Source organism: Diplotaxodon limnothrissa, linkage group LG5 (assembly GCF_057381915.1).
Source record: "Diplotaxodon limnothrissa isolate DT_005_m linkage group LG5, D_limnothrissa_male_GT1.1, whole genome shotgun sequence".
Classification (NCBI taxonomy): Eukaryota; Metazoa; Chordata; class Actinopteri; order Cichliformes; family Cichlidae; genus Diplotaxodon; species Diplotaxodon limnothrissa.
In genome coordinates this window covers 36,985,297-37,008,246 of record NC_140600.1, presented here as the reverse complement: position 1 = coordinate 37,008,246, position 22,950 = coordinate 36,985,297, and the positions used below count along the sequence as shown (strand labels likewise).

The 22,950-nt window shown below is 42.1% G+C and overlaps 1 protein-coding gene across 1 annotated transcript in view; it reads right to left on the bottom strand.

Moving 5' to 3' along the window:
* The window catches only part of ppp1r16b (protein phosphatase 1, regulatory subunit 16B), a 100,244-nt gene that overhangs the window by 58,936 nt on the left and 18,358 nt on the right, over positions 1-22,950 (bottom strand). Inside the window, exon 2 of the mRNA XM_085354690.1 lies at positions 6,666-7,080. Coding sequence (XP_085210816.1) covers positions 6,666-6,933 — 268 coding nt within the window. The 5' untranslated portion in view covers positions 6,934-7,080. The remainder of the gene's footprint in view (positions 1-6,665; positions 7,081-22,950) is intronic.

Genomic DNA, 22,950 nt, shown 5'->3' with positions numbered 1-22,950 from the left:
AAAGAGCCAAAATTTTCCTTTTTCTTTTTTAAGTAGAGTTTGTGTTTAACATCAAATATCACAGATCCTTACTATTAAATAAAAAGAAATCCAGGGGGGAAAAAGAACAAGCAAATCCAGGACACATTAAAGTCTACATGCCTCTAATGGACGGCTAAATCACTTGTCATATCACTGGTCTTATATCACACCTAGTGGTTTATAAAGCATTTGAAAGCAGGGATAGGTAATAAGCCTCGGGCAACTTTTAGTGGCTGGTAAAAAAGTTCATCCTTTTATGTCTGTGAGAGCAAATCATCAAAGTTTACCAATTCTCTTTCGTCTTGGCCCGACATTATCACAGCAATCTAACACAGAGCAGTGACATTAATCTCACAGAGTGACCTACATCATCACTGCACATTTATTTTTTCATGGCACGACCTGTGAGCAGTTCCCCTTCATCTGCTCAGCTCATTACTCTTTCATCTTGACGAAAATACACGTTAATGACACCATCTGATGATCAGAGTTAGTCTGGCTAGTCTGGAGGTTATTTTTATTCCCTCGCACTATAATAACTTTTTTGATTGTTTTTTTTTCTTTCTAAAGAAAGTGACACGAAGTAGATTCATCCACTGTGTGTGATCATGAGCATCCATGCAGTGAGGCAACAAAAGGCAAAACAGTCAGTCCATTTAACCCACAAGACACCGAGCTGCTTTCAAGAGTAGAGTTATTTATGGTAAATAGTGGCAGGAGACTGAAATTAATGCGACCATGTGCAATCAGGTTTTCTTTAAAAGAGTTGCGTCATAGACAGCGACCAGGTTTGTGATCATTTGCAGTCCATTACCATCTTCAAACAACTTTGTCGCATCAAAATGGTGACAGAAATGCAATAAGACGAGTCAGTCTGTTATCAGTCTTCTATCGAATGTGGTCCAGTCTAGCTGCTTGGTAACCTGTGTGTGTGATTATATAGGAATATAACCAGAATACAACCAGTATTGACTGGCAACCAGTCAAGTCTATTGAATAATTTCACAGCATATTACAATAAATCTGTATTAGTCTGTCTTAGGAATCTGTGTGCGTTTATAAAAACATATGACAATCATTTACGAACCTTCGTCCAGCTGTCTGACCACATCCGGTTGAAGTTGGACTGCAACCGTTTGGAGACAGGCTGCTAAAGTGGTCAACCGGTGGTTGAGGATCTTACACTCTTAACCTCTAAGCAATCACTAGGCACCAAGCCATCCTATTAACATCAGATATTTTTAGATCCATTTCTACTCTAGTGTCACTGAGTCATATGGCAGATATTCTTAATTAAATGTGACTAATTATGGTTTTCAATCATTTTCATGGCAAAAGAGTTTACAAAAACCCAAACTGTATCATATAAGTTGTGCAGAAACACTCGAGGCTTCTGCAGCGGTAAATCCCACTACATAAAATCTGTTTAGCCACGGTTCACTCCAAAACAATGCAGTGATTAGAAGAGGAAAAATGCAAATACAATCAAAGCCTATAATAAAAACTAAAGAGCCATGCTGGCCATTTGCTCCTGCTGTCTGAAATGCCTTTACATTGCGATGTGTTCATCTAATATTTTGAATCCAAGCACTGTGCTGCCAAAAGTCATTCAACCACCTTAAATCATTTAGAACAGATTTATTTTCTAAAAGCAGAAGTTCACTGAATGTGAAAATCCAACACAAAGCTTCTTTTAACCATCTGGGCTCTTCAATTTCTTATGTGCTCCGATAGAAAGAGTTGGTTGGTGTGTGAAACCAGATGTAGAGATGAACCAGTGTGTAGTTTGTTCCTCCTATAGATAAAAAATAAAGAATGAGAGAAAGCTGGAAACAGTGAACTGAGGAGTGTGATAGAAAGAGACTGAACAGATATTACTGTTAAAGGTCACTCTTCTCTTGACAAGCGGTGACATCTGATGTGAAGCATTTATGTGTGTGCTGCCTTCTTTTTTTTTTTAATGGCACTCTATTGCTGCCATATGCCTGGGAGCAGCTAAGCCTGGCCGAGGCCTCTGAGGGGAAGGCCTTATGAGTCTAATAAGACAGCAGAAGAAGACAAAAGCTCCTCTGAGACCTAATTTGCAAACAAATAAATACGAAGAGAAAAGAGACGAGGGAAAAGCCACATGTGAATTCTCCTGCAGGAGTATTTTTCTATCCCGAAATCCACATTTATTCCTCCTCTTTGTTTTTATGGTGATATGGCAGAAGAAGAAAAAAAGGTTGTGAACCAAGAGCAAAAGCCGCATCGCTAAAAATGGAACGTGGATTTTAAGTGTGGCTTTTCAAACTCTGAGTTACAAGTTATGATTTTCAGTAGGGAATAAGTGGTAATTAGCGTGCTGGGTGTTGCCACGTGAGTGGGTGTATAAATAAATAGAGCTCAGGGGTGGGAAAGGCAAAGAAGCTGCAAAACACAACCTGGGTTCAAGAGAACACCACTGCTTCTGTCACTGCTGCCGTTCACATGATCAGAAAAGCCGAAGCCCTCTCATAGAGCGAAGAAGAGGCACAAATTTAGAAGTAGAACAAGTTGATTATTTCTCCCCACAGATGTTTGTGCATTTTACACATTCACAAGACTTTCCTCCCCTTTTTAGACCCGTTTTACAGCTTCCTTCTTGGCATGTATGATAGCTTGGTGAGGGAGATGTTGCACCAAAATATCTAAAAGTTTGTACTGCGATTGAGCAGCAGCACAGATAAAAGATAAGGAGGGGTTTGAAGCCCTAAGCTGTCTTTGTCCTATTTGATTTACAACTATCGGTGGCAACAATTCTGTCCCTGTGTTTGACAGGCTGCTTTTCAACCCGCCTTCAGCTGTTGCTTCTGGGAACGACTGTAAACCACCCCCAAAGACAAAGTCAGACAGCATGTTGTTTGAATGATCCGGGGGGGGGGGGGTTCCAAAAAAGCAGCTCTTACAAACAGACATTGAAAACAAAAAGACGGCACAAGATACTGAAAAGCAGTTACTGAATGTCCTGTTCATTCACACTACTTTTCACCCACTTACACTCTCGCTTATTATAGTTGGTTTTCTCCAAATGCCTCCATTGTTTTCTCAGATTTTGCTTTCTGACGGTGTTTAAAGGCTTTAAGTCAGACATTTTTCCCCCCTCTACAGTTCTACTCTTACTTTTTTCCCCTCTTTCCATTAATACTGTTGACTCCCAGGCCATCTCATCAGATTACCCAGCGGTTTTAGGAGGAAATGTCAGGTCATACCACGCTGACTGTCTTTGAGTTTTGTTGACAGTTCCTTCTGACCCCACTAGCTGCTCCTCTGCAGGACGGCAGTTCTCTGGAGAAGAGAAATCCCATCCATCTCAGTTGCCGAAGAGGCGCGCATAAAAGACACCAAAGTGCTTCACAGTAATTTCACAGCCATCAGCCTTCATCACTATGAGAGGGCAGTGGGTTCAGGATGGTGCGAACCACGGGGCGAAGAAATGGACTCACACTCGGGATCCAGCACTTTCCTACTCACTGCTGCTTTCACACATCTTGAGACAGACACTCAAAATTTGCATTTACGTAAGCTCAAATATTCTTCCTTCTCTCTCTGTCACAACCACACAAAAACTTTTTGCATACACACACGCGCACACACACACACACAAACATTCTTAAACATAAATGTACAATATACCCTCTGCAGTTTCACCATACCCGTCCCGTGTCTCTCACAGTCTGGTGAGTCTGCTTCCTCTCTCAGCAGACAGGAAGTTATAATGACAAGAATACGCACGGATGCACACACACACACACACACACACACACACACACACACACACTTAAATGCAAGCATAACACCTGTACACCTGCATCTACATAGATTTTAATAACAGTCAATATAATAAAGCTTGAAAATACACAAAAAACTTCATTTATAAAGCATGCATAGGAGTTATCACACATAATATTGGTTATGTCCTCACACAATCACAGGCCGCCTCCAGCCAACGCGCTCTGAAGCTCTGACCCAAACCACAGGGAGAGAAAAAAAGAGCAGGCAAAGAATCGCAGGAAGCAGCTCGCCTACTCCAACCAATCAGGGATTAAACATGACTCAGCCCAGCCTCTCATCTTATTGTGGCCTTGAGGCTGTTAGAGCAACTCCTGGGTCAAAGTTAGTCTCTCTGTATTTACTTCTCTCCCTTCCGTCCTGTTCATGAAAAAGAGGTGATGATGGCTACTTTTGTTCCCAGCCTCATCGTCAACTCGCTGCTGCTAGCGCCGCCTTTGTAGTCATTCTTTAGGCCGACCAGGGGTTTAACTTCTGTCCAATAAACAGTCCTGATTTCTAAAAATGCCTCAACCTTTTCCCATCATTTCATCTACTTTCGATTTCCATTCATTCATTCATTCATTCATTCATACATTCATACCATACATACCATACATACATACGCCTTTTTGAAATTTCTTTAAAAAGGGTGCTGTGTGCTGGAGCAGCACAGTGTGTGGACTCATGACGCCTGATCGAGCATTTGGGGACCAGAGGGAATGAGAGAGGAGATTATCAAGCTCCTAAGCTAGCCAGCTGCCACTGGAGCTGTGTGGGCAACACTACATCCTGTCTCCCTTTTTTTTATCCTCCCTGCCTCTTTCATGGTCACTCTCATTAGACAGTAGTGATAGCAGACATCTCTATACGGAAGTACTGCAGGACATAAGGAGAAGGAAAGGGAATCAAAAGCAGAGAACCATCAAAAATCATGCACACTAAATTTGGAAAATTCCTTTTCTCTCTGCTGGCATGTTATTCTGACAGTCATGATGGTGGAGCTTTTGTACACCTGAACCACCTGCAAGCCCTCTTATTAATTTTAAACAGTCTTCAGACTCCGATAATAAATTTGTGCTTAGAGGTGGTAATCGTAGCTCGTTGTATAGCACAGTCACGACACAACTGTGTCACAGAAGAACATGAAGTCTTTTCACTTTTGCTAACTTCATCCTAATCCATTTGCAACCACAAGGAGTCACATTATAGCAGCTCCTGCAAGTCAAAGCATTAACGCTCAATTAATTAGTCAGTTTATCGATAACTGCATCAGAAGGAGAAGGGACACAGTGTACAGTCAAAGCAATAATGTATCCCCCGTCTAGCTGTATTGAAATTAAAAACCTCCTTTTTCTACTCTTGAAAAATTGATCAGGAATTTTTGTATGTGTGCATCCTTAACATGGAGGACACAGCTGAAGAGTTCAAAAAGAAATCTATCAGTGGTGTACAAATACTCATTCGTTCTGACACGAGTAAGTGTGTGACAGCAGACAAATGTTTGTTGCTGTTAAACCATCCCTGAAAGGGACCTGTCAATATTGATGAGTAGACATTGTGTGTTCCTTGCTTCCTCGTGTGGTTTCTCAAAACCAATCTAAAGACTCACACGATCAGCCCCAACATCCTGGTGCAGTCTAAGTGCCTCAGCAGACCTTCTGGGAAATACACACAGCGCAGCAGTTTGCAATAAAAGCCCCGAAATGATGCTCAAACCATTTCTCACATCACGCACAACAATGAAACCAGCAACAAAAACATCAAAGATTTTCTTTTTCAGTTTTACCCAATTAAGTAACTTCCTTTTGCTTACACCAAAGTTTAATTTCGGCTACACGCCGTGATAAAATCCAGCAGACCCCTGTAGACATCACAAGACTTCTAGTGTCTCACACTCCAGCTGGAGCTTAGACGTGCCAGTGAACAGTCCACGTGTGTGTACAGGCACAGCAGAGTAGCTTCAGCCTTGTAAAAATTATTGTGAAAATACATCAGCCTTGAGAGGGATGTCCTATCTGTGAAGACAGCTTGCATGAGCAAAGAATATACAGTAGCACTGCTGTGGGCTGCATTTGTGACGATTAAAAAAAACAAATAAATAAAACAAACTTCAATCCAATTTCAAGTTACAGTGACGTTAAATTAGACGCAAAATCTAAGCGATAGCAGCCTGTTATCATCCCTGCATCGCCGACACACTGTTAGCACAGCCACAGCAACACGGGGCTGCCGGTACTGGAGGAAAACAATTATTATCTCCAAATAGGGGGGCCCCATCCGTAGAAATTTTAATTAAAAGACTGGCAGAGTTTCATCTCAGTGTGACAACTCCATTATTTCTCAATGATAAAACAGTCTCCTAGCAGAACAAATTCAATTGGAATGGAGTGACTTCCACTGGCGGTTTAAGTGGGCAGGCCAAGCTAATCGTTTTCCTGACCTTGGCATTTTGATATCCAGGGGAAGTAGTGTGGTGAGGCCGAAATTAGCGTCATTATTCAAACGCGGTGTCGAGGGTAAGTCTGAGCTCAGTTGAGCAAAACTTTATTTAAACTATTTATTTTTGAAACAAGGAATACTAAAGTTCAACAAATAAATTAAAAGGGCAACGCCGGCCTCTGTGCAGCCTGTTCATCCTCCTGTCGTCTCGCAAGCAACAAAGAAATAACCCCAGCTCTACTCACCCTGCCCCACATCCATAAATAATACCTTTATTTCATCGCTAAATCAAAATATTTAGGATACTTGATGTAATGAATCCAAACTAGTTGTAATTAGGCAAGCAGAAATAAATAAGCCACCCTTTTATTTTCTGATCTGCACGTATCATTAATATGCTGTACTGGTCTTACCTTCATCTGGATCATTCCTGGCCGAAGCCTCCAGGAGCGCCACGCTGGCGGCAAACGACACATGTTTCTTGGGCTCTGATTGCTGGAGGCTGTTAGCAATGCGTCCCTTCTTGTCGGCCTTTCGCTTCTTGTTTTGCATCTCCTTCTCATACACAGCCCATCTCTTCAGCTGCTGGGTGCGCCGCTTCTGGGCCGCCCGCAGTCTCTCCAGACTGGGCACCTTGTCCAGCTGCTGCAGCTCTTGGATCAGCTCCAGGTGGTTGGCCATGGTGCCAGGTTGGGGTGGGGTGGACAGCAACACTGGGCGATGGTAAAGGGGTGAACTGGAAGAGAAGTAGGATTCTAGCGAGGGCTGCACCTCCGGCCGTGGCCTCCTCCCACGATCGTTATCATCCTTTCAGCGGCAGTGAACGACCTGGAAGAAGAGACGGAGGGAAAAGCTGAGCCACAAAATGGCAGCTATAAACTATTATCACTTTAATACACCAGTAAATAAAACGTGAAAGTTGTTTGATGCTTGTTATTCAAGCCGACTCTGGACTTTAAAGTTGTAAAAGCTCTACATTGCAGAGTCTATTGGGACACACTGACATTTAAAAGAAGTGCTGGTCTGACACACCACAGCAAAGTGCACAGAGCTGCATTCTGGTGTCCTAGTTAAACAGACCCCAGAACAAGCTACCAGTTAACAAGGCACCGAACCACCGTTTGAGTCTACTTTCTTTTGTCTGTTGTGAACAAATATGAAATCAATATTTTGTTCATGACCGCTTCACTTCTTTCACCAACTTGCATATTTTCACTTAAGAGAGAATCAAGAGCAAGAATGAGAGGTCACGGTTTCAATGTTTAACTGAACTGCATGGGTCATAGTCTTGGTGATCCACTTGCTTTGTGAGCTGTTAACGGGTTTTTCTACCATCCTCCATCAAGGCAAACCGCTTCCTGAACACTACAAGCAAGCGCCAGCACAATGAGAGAGAAAAAAAGCACCGGAGCAGCGAGTTGACGTGGGGACTTTTCATGTCAGCGCTGCATTTGTGTAAACATGAATAAAATGCATCTCTCCTTTTCTCTCTGACAATTGACAGCAGCACCGTGAGTGAATCAGCAAAAGCCCATTTTTCAGTTTCTCGTAATTTTTGTGGACATGCAGAAAAAACAGCTAACTGTGTGGTGAAACCTAAAGAGGAGACAACTTACTTTGGTCATTGTATAAAGATCAGCAGCTGCAAAAAGTTAAGCTGAGTAAATAAAGAATAAACATGCAGGAACAGTAAGTGGAAAGTGCAGTGATTGAGTTTTGTCAGGCTACTTCCTTTGAACAGCACTCACAACAATGTACGGACGTTTTAATGCCACGGCCAGAAAAACTTCTCATCAAGTCCGGCAGGATTATCACGCGATCGTTGATCATTTGTCACACAAACACACGCACACCAAAAACAAACAACACTAAGTAAATAGCTTGAAACGTCAACATCTGCATGCTGGATGCATGACACATGCTGGCTTCTTTTCAGTTACTTACCATCACGTAACCACTGATAAGCATTTCCCTGTGCCCGCAGCTGTTCACCAGTGAAACCTGTGCAGTCTGGCTGCATCCACTGATGAAAGGCTCCACAATGCAAATCGCTGCTTTATGTATTCAGCCTCCACCAACCTCGTTCTACATTTCCTCTGCAGCACCAAAGTGCTAAAAACACGGACAGGAAGCAAGGAGCACAATCACTTCCTACAGCATCACTTTCAGTCGCCAGCTTACCAGCACAGCGCGTCTGTCTCCGCTTGGCTCAACAGAAGTTTTCCGTTAACATTCTCAAGTGGCAGCCAAGTGAGCGGTGCAAAAATGTCATCACAGCACACAAATGAAACGAAACCTTGACACACCGTTGACTCTTAGGTGCATAAGAGTTTCCAGCACAAAGATGTGAGCGGGTTCTCACAGCTTCTCACTCAAAACCGACGAGATGGAGACAACGGGCCGTGATAGTAAATACTTAGTAAAGAATGTGTCATCACTCAAAGGTCGATGCAGGAGGATTAGCTGCAGGGTCTCAGATTATTCTGCAGGAATTTAAAATCGAAGCTGTCGGCAGTTCTTGCACCAGAGGTCGTTTAGGAAACTGACAGTGAACGCAGAATTCCTGTCTCAGTTTCACTTGTTGGTTTTTAAGATGGTCTGTATACTGTTAAGTATACATTAGTGCTACACAGATATGCAATGCACAAATACATGAAAAAACTACACACTTCATTAGAAGAATTATTAATGTTTTGCCTGTGAGCATACTCTGACAGACTACTACTTACTCCCACCGTACTGTGATAGTATCAACTCGGTGCATAAATACTGTGTGATATTGTTTGTTCTGTCAGAAGCATCTGTTCCTGCTCCTCCTCAAGGAGGCCCATGCATTCAAGTAAGGACATGAAACACACCGTGAAGCTCATCCCGAGGCCTATCACTGCTAACACAGGAAATGCACCATGCTGGGTAATAAGGACACCGCTTGGATGATGTGGAAGGTTACAGACAAGGGTTATAAACAATGTCACACACAGCAGCGCGCCTACACAACTTCATCTGAATGAGTTTTATTTTTATATGTAGAAAGTGTAAACGACCTGCAGACTTGACTGTTTTGCTCGTATTATACTTTATATATTTAGCAAAGAGCATTAAAGTTTTTACTGTCCTATTTTATCGGCGAAATGAAAGTTTGCACAGCTGAACTGCAGCCAGAGAGACAGCCGCCCGTTTCTGGTTTATAGGGGCTGATTTTAGCGAACGAGCTGATGAGATAATAAACTCACACACGCACACGCCCTCGCAACACTGCTGCTCGGTTACAAAAGGAGCAAAAGATTTCTGATCATCCGCGAAAGTGGATATTGCACCTGCAATCGTGCCACGTCCAAAGTCACTTAAATTGCCTCTCTTCCCCGTTCCGATGCTCGGCTTGAACTCCAACAGCTCGTCTCTACTGTTTCTAAACGTACTGAGGTGTTGGCCTGTGCTGCACGGTGATTCAATATCTGCATTAGAAAGCACTTCAACAGATGTACCTAATAAAGTGGCCAGTTAATGCACAAATCATGGGAAATGAGTGTGAGATTTGGGATTTAACTCTAAAACCACGAGTTTTCAAATGAAGATGAAGGAAATGTCGATTAATAAACTGGGCCTAAAACCTCTTTAAAAAAAAATGTATGAAGCCGTTTTATTTTACAACATATTGGATTTTACAATGTTAAAGTTTCCTCTGAGGTACAGTGAATGAGCCCATCCAGATCAAAATGGGCTTTATTAGCCTGAGAGTACAGTATTGCAGTATCATACAGATTCCTAGATGTAGTGCTGGGCGATATGGAAAAAATATTTATCACGATACGAATTATTTTATATCACAATAATGATATGTATCACGATATACCACCTGACCTGTGGTCATCTAGAAAGTATGCAGTCTGTAAACAGCAAGTGCCGAGGGTGCAGTCTTTGTTTTGAGTTACCGTAAAGTATGTCGCAAATCCGGGTGCACGTACAGCAGCACCAGGTCGCAAACCACAAGATGGAATTTCTTTGTGAAAAATATAATTTTTTATACTTTATTTTCTCTTGCATAAAGTTAAGAGCATGTACAGTGATAAGACAACACTAATATATTTGCCACAGGCTATTTAACCCTTTAAGACCTACCATAGAACCAAGGCCGCCAGAGCTTATCTTTATGCTTTTACATGCTGTAGTGCCATTTGTGGGAGCATTTCAAGTTTCCATATATCAATACAACCGTTATAGCCGAAATTTTAATAATATGTATGCATTAAGTCCATAGTAACTACATAAATTGCAAAAAATTGTAGTGCAATAAACTACAAAAAAATTGAAAATAGTTTGTTTTTTGCATATATTTCTAGTTAGAAAAATTTAAGAGGCTTATCCCTCAAAACTGTAAATACAAAAAGGTTGCACAAAATAATTTCCAACCACGAGAAATTTATTTTGAGTGTCTTCATAGTTTTATTTTTGAGATACACTAATTTTTATATAATACAGGAAAAATGAAAATAAATATTATAATGCATCAAAATAAACTATTTCCAACAGTGTAATTTGAGTTCTAAGCATCCCAGAAACCATACAGAAAAGCATAAAGTCAAACATGACTTTTAAAAACACCAACATAGGCTTATAAGGCCCTTTCGCGAAAATGACGTCACTTCCGGCTTCGGGCAGGTAATGGCGGACATGCGATAGTTCGCGCTGACGTATATGTCAACGTAGGAAGTGTTATTGAACATAGGCAAAGCGTGTTTCTGGAATATTCTCTTTTAGTTGCTGCAAGTGCTTCTTAAGCAATTTTTGCAAAGCTATATGTGGAAGGAAACCGTGACCTAGGGCATTCAGGGCTAATGGCATTAGATGTAAGTACAACTCCTCCGGTTTCACATGCAAAAAAAAAATGATTGCGCTACCTTACGTGGTTCCAGTTCTACAAGGATTTAAAAATAGTTAGGTAAAACGGAGTGTGCCTGCTCCGACCGGTTGTAAAGGGTTAATTATATATTTTATGTAATAATTTATATAATTTGGGTTAGAAACGATAGAAGACAAATGGCACGATAGACACTTTTCTATCGTCCATACGATATATATCATCATATCGCCCAGCACTACCTGGATGCATTTATTTGCTATATTGCATTTTGTATCTAGAAAGTAAATAATATTTAAATCGAGCCTGAGTTCCTTATACAGGAAGGAACAGCTCAACCCTGTCTTCAGAGTGAGGAATACAGCATCTCAAACACCTCCACCACCGAAGTTGGGTTTTTGGTAGCATTTGCCTGTTTGCATTTCATTCAGCAATTTGAATACATGTTCAGTGTTCCTGAATAAGTATATATTTCTTTTGGTGGAGACTTGTGCTCTCAGAGTGCTTCTTGTTTAAAACTGGTAACGGATCAGTGCTCCGTATCTGCAAATATTTAGAGCTAAGGTATCTGTATCGGACCGGAACAGGATCTGTTAGCGTAGATAAATGCATGTGTCACTCAGGTTAATGCATATTTGTGCATGCTAAGCAGCATCATCTTGTCAGCTTCTCAAAGGCGTAAATTTAACTTTAAGAATTCATTAAATTTGAAATATGAATTTGAAATACACTTTTCTGTTAAAGAGAACAGTTTGTCTGCAGTCTGCAGGAGGAAAATGAAACCTTTTCCAGGAAACAGGCAAACAGCTCTAAAAATCAACACCTCCAAAACCAAGGTGTTGTGCACCCATCAGTTAAAAGTGGTCCTCTGTGCTATGTCAAGGCCCTGCCTACCTTCACAGCCTTGTCAGCGAGAACAATTCAGCACAAAATGACAGCAGTGCAAGCCCTGGCAAGGCATGCAGAGCATTTGCAACACTCCAGCCCACACAGCTGCTGAACACAGGTCAGACTTTATAACAGCTTTGTCAAACTGGATATCCTTTACGGCTCAGAATACCGACACCCGGTAAAAGGTAAACTGCTCTAAGATGGACACCACCTGGAAAAATGCTAGCAAAACCACCCCAAAACAACATGGCAGTTTGTGGTCACTGAGCAAGTCTCTGCTTTTTATGTTCTACAGTAGACAATTTATTTTCTTTTTAGGACCTGGGGGCAAAAATCTAATCTACTTTAACTTTTAATTTCTTCTTTCAACAGTTCCAAACAGGTTTCCACTGTCTAATAATTGACTTTCTTTGATTGGTGTTCAGACAGCAGTGTTTCTGTGGGAGTGGATATTTAGTCTCAGCTCCAACTGACCCCATGCTCTCTCCCTTTCGCTGCGATTTAGATAAGATAAGATAAGATAGAACTTTATTAATCCCTCGGGTGGGTTCCTCTGGGAAATTCGATTTCCAAAAAAGCACAGCACCGACAGAAGTTACAGAGTTATACACACACACACATATACAAATACAGAGACAATATAAACAAAACACACGAAGGGGACAAACAGAACAAACAGGAACAAAAATAAAAATACAAGTGAATTGCACATTTCAAGTATTGAGTCTATTGCACCGTTGACTATTTACAAAAGTATTGCACAAGGTATTGTACAGTGAGGTGAAGAGGCACTACAGCTTAGTTGTTCCCCCCTCCTTTGTCCTCCTGTTTCCCCTCCCTCTCCCCTCCAGAGAGGAGTTAAACAGTCTGATGGCGTGTGGGACAAAGGAGTTTTTAAGTCTGTTAGTTCTTGTCTTTGGGAGAAGCAACCTGTCACTGAACAGACTCTTCTGGTTGTTAATGGCCGTGTGCAGAGGATGCCTGGCATTGTCCATAATGTCCATCAGTTTCTTTAATGTCCTTTTCTCTGCCACTGTCACCAGAGTGTCCAGCTTCATGCCGACCACAGAGCTAGCCTTCCTGATCAGTTTCTCCAGCCTGGATGAGTCCTTCTTTGCTGTGCTGCTCCCCCAGCACACCACAGCATAGAAAAGTACTCCAGCAACCACTGACTGGTAAAACATCCTCAGGAGCTTCCTGCAGATGTTAAAAGACCTCAGCCTCCTGAGGAAGTACAGTCGGCTTTGGGCTTTTTTATACAGGTACTCTGTGTTGCATGACCAGTCCAGTTTATTGTCCACCCACAGCCCGAGGTACTTGTACTTGTTGACCACCTCCACCTCCTCCCCCTCTATCTGAACCGGCAGTGGACCTGCTCTAGACCTCCCGAAGTCCACAACCAGTTCCTTAGTCTTTGAGGTGTTGAGTTGCAGGTGGTTTGTGTGACTCCATGCGACAAAGTTCCTCACCAGACTTCTGTACTCCTCTTCCTGATCATCCCAGATACACCCCATGATGGCCGTGTCGTCTGCAAACTTCTGAATGTGGCATAATTCAGAGTTGTAGCAGAAGTCAGAGGTGTACAGGGTGAAGAGAAGAGGGGACAGCACAGTTCCCTGTGGTGCTCCTGTGCTGCTGACCACTGTGTCAGACGTGATGTCCTTCAGCCTGACGTACTGTGGTCTGTCGGTGAGGTAGTCGGAGATCCAAGCCACCAGGCAGGGGTCCACCTCCATCCTGTTCAGTTTTTCTTGAAGCATACAGGGCCGGATGGTATTAAAGGCACTGGAAAAGTCAAGAAACAGGATCCTGACCGTGCCTTTTCCCCCATCCAGGTGTGAGTGGGCTCTGTGTAGGAGGTACAGGATGGCATCCTCCACTCCGACACCCGCCTTGTATGCAAACTGTAGTGGGTCCTGGGCATGTTGTACCTGTGATCGGAGGAGGTTGAGGAAGAGCCGCTCTAGAGTCTTCATAAGATGTGACGTCAGTGCCACCGGTCGGAAGTCATTCAGCTCATTGGGCCGGTTCTTTTTGGGGACCGGGACGATGCAGGATGTCTTCCATAGGGCGGGCACTCTCCCCAGTCGCAGACTGAGGTTGAAGACTCGTTGTAGCGGCTCCCCAAGTTCAGCAGCACACGCCTTTAGCATCCTAGGACACACCTTGTCTGGGCCTGCTGCCTTTCTGGGGCGAAGCTTCCTCAGTTGTCTCCTGACCTGATCCACTGTGACACTGGGAGATGTTTGGGAAGAGGGGAGGGGGGGAGATGTCTTGCTGCTGAGAGAGGGATTGGAGGAGGGGGGTGTCATGGTGTCAGGAAGGGGGGGAAGCGAGGGAGGTAGGAGAGTGGGGATTGGACTCTGTAGTGAAGGTGAGGGTGGGGGGGTTGTGGGCAGCAGCCAAAGTGAATTAACTTCAGAAGGGATGTGTGACAAACACAGAGCGTCCACTGTTTTCCTTAGCTGTCTTTGATGCTCAATGGCATTAGTGCAGGAAATATGAAACCCAGGAGCTACTGTTGATCAAGTTAGAGGAATCAGAGCAGAGGTAATGATGTTACACGCGCACACAGACACACACCAAGTGACAGAAAAGACAGGAAGATAGAAACCTACCCAACTGTTGATGAGAGATATGTTAAACTTTATGTTACTTCACATGTAGTTTAACCGATTTGTCCAGATTGTGCCACAGAATAAACACGTATATGGCTCACAATCAAAGTTTCTGACTAAAATCCAACTGTGCAGCTGTCACAATCCCAGGGAAAATCCCTGACAGAAGTTTTGAGTTGATCAAAATGTTCACATGCTTAACCAGGCTGTCCTTTTACGTTACTGTGCATCAGCAGTGATTAACTTTACAAGCAGCAAAATGTGAACTTTTTCATTTGCCTCTCAGGCAGCCATATGGTGCAGCTTTTGGGGGAACTCTTGTGAAAAATGTCTGCCAGCTCCTCTGTATGTTTCTCAAGTTATGGCTCCAGTATGGCAGTGTGCTGGTTGTGCACTGGTTTCTGGGCTACAGAATGTACAGACTTGCTGCTATTTTGATGTCAAAGTGGAACAACTTGCAACAGAAGCTTCGCTTGCTTGTGTTTGTGACCCTGCTGTCATGTGCAGTATAAAGTCAATGCGAGACACTTTATACTATAATGTAAAGAACCAATGAGCAGCACTTGACAACAGAGGGATTGAAGAACTCCCTAAGAGGATGACTGAGAGGGATAGCCGTCTACTGCAACCAGTTTGGAGGTAAGAGGAAAAAGAAGGTGAATATAGGGATACAGCACAAAACACACTATGCTATTTAATAACATGCAAAAGCAGGAAATGTGAGGAATGAAGGAGTGAATTTTTCCCTTGTTAGATGGTAAAAGTCAGTGCTTAAACCATGCAGCACTCTCATTGTTCATGAAGGTGTTGCACTGGTCTACAGCCAAAATAAATGTCATTGGATTTTGCTCATTTTGGGTCCCTGAAAATGAAAATGATGCTTAAAACTGTCATTTGGCTCTGGTTTTCATGATATGTTAGTAAATCAAAAAGTTCTTGGCAGGAACCAGAAATGACTAAAATACATTTTGACCCTTGAAAACACAAATGGCAGTAGTATAAGTGGGTGGTGATTTTCAGATCGGGCTCTATATGACGTGTAAATCCTAATTGTCAGATTTAAACTTTTGATTTCTGCTCTGTAATTCCTTGTAGTAGTAAATCACTTCAACTTTTTACTTTTCTTTCACAATATGCGTTTGATTGTACTGCGACTCATCAAAGTTGCACCAGTGACACATCTGTAACCTTTGCATTTCCTCTATTGGCACCATACATTATTAAATAAATAAATTAGTTTGGTTAGGAAACATATAAAGGCTGATATGCAAGTGGTGAAATGAACATTTGTGGATGTCATAATATTCTGGGTAACTGACGAAACCGACGTTCCTCCGTGTCACAACATCCTAGCATGCTAACACACTGGTCATTGAGTTTTTCTGTGAACTGTGGAAAAACCCCGGCGTGTAGTCTAATATAATCTTTCAAATAAAGTCTTCTCTAGACCTTTTTCTGATTTTTAAATTGTTCCGTAATGAATAAAGATGAAATATTATTATATAAAGTGACCATAACCAGATGAGAATGGTGTAACATGTAAAAAGACATGAAATAAAAATGGTAGCCAATCAGCTTGTTTTACATTTGAAATTTGCACATCAAAATCCATAAAAAGCACAGTTTATCTCTGAAGTCGACAGCTTCTGAAAGACTGCTGACAGCATGCTCTTTATCATGCTGTATTCTGGGAGCAGTGACACAGAGCATATAAAGGCATTTTCTCTGGATGATTTCACTCAGTCTCTAAAGCTTAAAGATGCCCACACGCTGATACGCCGACTTGTTTTTGTAAGATGAAACCAGCTGAAGAGTAAAATTGACATCAGCATAGTCATTGGTGTTTATTAAACAGTTTCTGATAGCAGAGAATAAATCATTCGCAGCCTTAAGGGGAGACCGTCTGGCCCACAAGGTGCTTCATCAGGACCTAAATATCAGACAAGGCAAACAGTTGTACCTGATACGATGGCCTCACAGGAGGCAAAGACAAACCATGTGAAGATATGTAAAACACAGGGTGTTCTGGTGACTGTAAAGCCTCTGGTGATATCACAGCTGGCGCCCAGGGCCAAGGCTGCAAATCACAGATTGACCTCAATCGGCTCCCTGGCTGCAGATACGAACGTTATACTACGCTCACGCATTCTGCGAAAAAGACACAGCATACATTTGATAACAATTAAGGCAAAAAGCAGGACAGACACCGAACGTGAAGCACAAACACTTTACTAGCAGCAGCAGCTGCTTCACGTTCGGTGTCTGACCTGGTTTTTCAAATTCCCAAAACAGAGCAATTATACACAGTTTTTCAAACTGTTTTGCAATAAACAGTCTGAATTTATTCAGGCTAGGTTGTTGTCTTCATAAATTGGCAGCTGCTACAACAAAAGCCCTGTTTTGCTGTGATTGCAATGTCACAGAACTGCAGGCGAGGTCACTACAAAACATAAGCAGCCTGGATTTTAGGAACACACTCTTTCCTCATAAAGTAATAGACAGGAAATCCTTCTGAAGTAGACTTTCCATTTAACCTTTTAGTCTCAACCCATAATTGACTTTCCTGTTTCAAGTCTAAGAAGAAAAGGTATAACATGAAAGGCAAAGGCAGGGCCTCAAAAAGCAATATGTCCTAACAAATGAAGTTTGGGGTTTTTTCTAGCTTTAAGCTGTTTACTACTGCTCGCGCAGGACGAGCTTCAAAAAGAAACGGAGACGTACTTTCTTTCACTGATCACTCGCATCTCTATGATCCAGGTCAGGTAAAGTGGGTGTTCGTAAGTTTGCTCATTTATTGGGATTGTGTTAAAATGCTTAAGCAAGGAATAAATGCTTCCAACGAAGGCCTCATCCATTGGTGTGTGTGTGTGTGTGTGTGTGTGTGTGTGTGTGTGTGTGTGTGTGTGTGTGTATGCAGCAGCACTGACATCAGCTTTAAGCCACCAGCATCTCCAGAAACCAGCTGAACTGAGGTCATTTAGGACTTTCCATCATCATTATGAAGGTGAATGGGCACTAATGGTTATAGACATATAAATAATGGCAGCGTGAGTGTGTAACACCACCGTACAGGACATAATACTCCATTGGCAGGATTTCATCTAAACCTCTTAAATGGCTGGCAGGATTTTTGTCTCCATATAATGCCGGATAATGTTTGAATCGTGTTCGTCAGCAGCAGAGAGGAATATACTTTATTTCGCAAGAAAACCCTACTTAAGGTCGACTGATTTCAAGGTCGACAGCAAACTCACACTTCACACTCTTCCATTTGGTGATAAAGACTGCAACAAAATAGACTAAAAATGATTCAATCCAAGATTGAGACTGAAAGTTTTTTCAATCTTAAACTAACAAAATTATATTTTTGTCACACAAGAATGAGAATTTGTGTGCAAGAGGCGAGCATGAGTGCATAACTCTGCTAAGCCCACACTGTGCAAAAACCTCTTATATCCAACATATCCAGATTGGTTTGTGATGTTTTTTTCCTTGAGAACATCAAGCTGTTTTTGAGAAGATATGGCGTGAAATGTCAGTGCAAAGATAAAAAAAACAATTCAATTTAAAAAATTCCCCAAACTAGATCCTTATCATCTACTCCAAAGTCTTTGATATAACTCTGATGAATATCTGTGTGCATCCCAAGAGACAGACAGACTCACAGAACTTCCTTGGTGGTAATGATAGAAAGGCTCTTTAAATCAATTGTGTCAGTTTGATACAGCTAATGACTAGGGATGGGTACCGGTATCCGGTGTCATTATGGCACCGGTTCTGACATAAACGGTGGTAACCAGACCGAAAAGCAGCGCACATTTCGGTGCTTTCTTTCGGTGCTTTTTTTCCCTTGAGATGTAATACACTTTGAATTCTAGCCAATCATTTTATCTTTGCAAGCATAGTAGGCGGGCCCGGGTACGTACGTGCTTTTAGAGCAGAGCTACAGATTAAAAACGCCCAAGGCGAAGCGGTCAAAGTCTGGCTGTACTTCACAGCAAAAGATGCAAACTCAGCAGCCTGCAACAAGTGCTTTAAGCTGATACTGTGCAAAGGAGGTAACACCTCGAATCTGATGAAACACCTGGCGACGCATAAGGCTTTTTTTAAAGCCGAGAAATGCGCCGTATTTGATAGCTTGCTGCGAGACCTCACACCGGGCACATCTACTGCGGGTGTGGTGCCTGTTATCGGACCTGGAGTTAGCAACATCCCCCAAGAACCCGAAGAGGAGCGTCCTGGCCCCTAGCCCTGCCAGTGTAGCAGAAATGATGACGGATGATGATGCAGCAGCAGCCGTTCTTCTCTGCGTGAGTAGCTTAACGTTGTTCGTGTGTAATTTACGTTGAGTAGGCTAACCAAGTTATTACATTAATGCATGTAAGGTGAACTAGCAAACACCGTCGTAGTTACATGCGGCTGTCTTCTTGTTTGATGGGAGATACTCCCTTCACCCTGGCCAAAAAGGCTAAAATGCCCAAAGAAAAAGTGGAAAACAGCTAAACATGAGAGGTTTTTGGACCAATTTTGTGTTCTCCATTCTTTAAGCACCAGTTTGAGCACCGGCACCGTTTCAAAAGTACCGGTTTGGTACTGGTATCGGATAAAACCTAAACGATACCCATCCCTACTAATGACTAGCATTTGTCTGCAACACAGCCTGGATTATGCTACTGCTAATGCACGCTAAATGCTTCGTATTAAAAAGTGTGTGACGGGTTAAACACCTTTTATGAAAGATTAAAGACTTTTTATGCTGCACACGCCTCTACTTTCTCCACAAAGTAACCCACCCCTGCTTTTAGATGTTTATAATAAAACAAACATTAGCTTTGTTGGGTTGCTGTGAACTGATGCATCAGCTGCTGAGGTATCTGCACAGGAATCAGTTACTGCAGACTTGAACTCTACTTGCTGTTTTCACTGGACACCATGATCGACCAGGACAGACATTTTTACGATAATACAAACTTGCACTGAACACAGAGCCCAGCTGGAACCGACTGAGCATTTTATCTGTAATTAGAAGACTTCCTCTAATTGTAAGAAAATGCAAGACCTTCTCTTCCACCCACGTAGATACACCCAGTGTAGTCTGTAAGAAAGGGTTTATGAGGAGCAGCACAAATGAACACAAAGTTAATCCCCCATGCACTGAGGCAATGCAAGGTAGGCACGATTTTCTATTCACTGCTTCAAAATGACATTTCATCTATTAGAATTTCCAAGTCAGTCACTCATTTTGAATGTTTTTCTCTGAGCACCATCATCAGTGTCCTTAAGCACATTTGCTCACAAAAAAAAAATAGAATAAATAAACAGGTCTGAAGTTGAAAACGAAGCCCAGTGGTCCCACACCTAAAGGCCGTTTCCCCCTCATATCACCCTTTTGTCCCACTCAGCCGCTCATTAAAATGTTTTTGACGAAGAAAGTTTTTAACACAATGAACAGAGATAAGCGTTCAGCTTAAATGGATGCTGGCTGACTACAAAAGCAGTGTCAGTATTCAAGTAGAATCAGTGCTGACTAAAAACAGCATAGAGGTCATTTTTTTCCCACTGAAAACACAAGTTTTTTTAATATGCCAAGTATGCACACCTCTCTATTTAACAGCTTATAAAAGACTTTAATAATATCTCAAATGAAGCCACTATCTTTTTAATGACTTCACATTCAGTCACTTATTCCATCGTGAATGCCTAATATCATCATAAAATGCCCTCATAATGCATTACAAATACACTTCTTGTAACTCCAATGAGAGTTTTCTTCAAGTAGTGAATAGATCACCTTAACAAGCACTTACTTCACCAGATGGCAATTAAACGGTATAAAGTTTCACAGCTGCCCTCTAAGCCTGAAAGCACCGTTGCCAAAATAAGAAGGCTCCGCCCACAACGGCCGTGACCCTGTCAATCAGCAACTCACTCGATGCATGTGTCCGCTTTCTCTCAATGTGGATGCTTCTGTACATGATGTGCTGCAATGCTCTGATCTGTCTCTGCCTGTCACGAGCAGATGTAAAGCCAGAAAGGTCAAAAGACACAAATCGCGCAACCAGACGGCAAAACATCAACAACAAAGCCTTTCATCAAAGGACGGAAACATTAACGCACAGCAGTTTCCATCGGAATTTTGGACTGTTTCCAAAAATAAAGCACAACGAATCGCAAAGGTGCTCCGTTTGCAATGATTCAAAATTAGGGCAGGCTGAAGATAACCCAAGTTACAAAGTTATCTTGTATCAAAAAGTGACTCAAATGATTATCAAACACGTTATCTTGTTTATTTGTCCAACCCTGGAGCATTCACATCACGTAACTGTCACCGTGAGAACACACACTTGGCCCACTTTGATACACTAATCATGTCAGTAACTTCACATGACATTTAGCAGCGAGAGGGCGTGTGCTGTGTCAGGACGTACTGCGTGGAGACACAGTAGTGGTAGTGTCACACATACAATACCCCATTGTGTTTGACAGAGCGCGTGTCTGTGTGTTTTCTATACGTGTGCACGCATTCATGCAAGTTGTACAAACCCCTCTATGTCATGATAAACTGTGTGTGCAGAAAGAGCCAGCGCCCTCCCCGATCACCACCACAGCTCCCTCAATCCCTCACACCCCGAGTTCCAGCCCAGTGCTAATGTCTCCGGGTCAGGCTAATTCATTTAATCACCTGCTAATGCCATCGACAGGCCAAGCAGATTAAAAAGACCACCGAAACCGTTCAGCAAGACGGCAGAGGGAGTTACAGCTGTCGCACAAGTGACACACACCATCATTCACTGCAGAGATACGAAGATTTAACTCCCCGCAGAAAGCCTGTCAGGACTGAGAGGCAGAGGAGACAATTTCACTATTAATTACAGTAAAAAATGGGAACTTTATTACAGGATTTCTCTGAGCTTCTGTGTGAAATGGAGGATTGAGCGCTGCACAGCGCCTCTTTCAATCTATGTCAACTTTTTATGCCACTTCTGGAAAAGTACAATGAGATTATTTTGTGCAGTAAGAGCTCAATCCAATTTCATGTCCACAATGAGAAATATAGCTTCTTGGTTAAAAAAAAGAAAAGAAATGAAATGACTCCCTGCTTATTTCATAGTTTAGCTGAACGGCAAAGACTTTTACAAAGCGAATGCCAGCTCTGGGTTCATTACTGAGCCCTACAAAAGTGTTGATGGCATCAGAGAGAGAAAAAATAAATCCATACCATTAGGACTGCACAGTAATTGTCAGCATACTGTGCCTTTCACTGGCACTACTGAAGGTGACGGCCTCAAATAACATATTGCACTCAAGGAGAGCAAAGCGGACATTTTGCATAACAGAACACTTGGTATTAAGTATGCGGTATATATTAATGGATTAATCTGGAAGGAAGTGCTAATGAGGACTGATAAGGATATATATAGTCCTGGTAAGGAGAAAGCTCTCCTTCAGTTATAAGGCTTTATATATCAGAATGAAAGTAGCCTGGTCCCTAGTGGGCCTTAAAATCAGTTACGCACAAACATGACATACACCAACTATTTATTTATTTAACAACCATTAACCCAACATTTAGAATCAGCGAGTGAAAAACCAAAAACACCATTACTGCTTAGAGGGTAAGTTAAAGCCGAGTGCTGCTAATCACATGCATTTGATTTCCTGATCATGAGCAAGTGTTGAGCAATGATCTTATTGTTACTGTCCATCAGTCCGGTAAGGCTTATAACAATTAGAAATTCGGCATTCTTCAGTGAGGCCGATTATTCACAAATGGAAAACATTCAAAGCAGTCGCTAATTTTCCCAGGAGTGGAAATCCCAGCAAATTCCTCCCAAGGTCAGATCACGCACTGCTCAGAAAACCTCTACACTACTCAGTTAGCACATTAGATATTAAAATTCATAAGAGTACAATTAGAAAAAGACTGAACAATTTTGGCCTGTTGGGAATGATTGCCAGGGGAAATATTACCAAAAAGTGAATGGATGATCAACTTCAAAGGCCATGCTCTTCACCCTCAGATGTGCCCGACATTTGAATTTTGTTGCTCTGTGTTTCAGCGTAGTGTTACTCATCCACACTAGCCTAGGACACTTCAAGCTGCACACTGCAGAAACAGCAGGGATTGGCCTATGCAGGCATGTGGTCACCTGTACAAAACCAGAACGTGCCTCACATAAAATAAAACCTATGAGATTTTTTTTTTAAAAGCTGTAATAATAATAATAATACAAAAAAAAGCTGAATGATTTTGACAGCACTTGATTGGCTTTTGGTTTTGGAATGTTCGCTCAATCATGTTTGTTATTGAGATTAAAAGTCGATTTACTG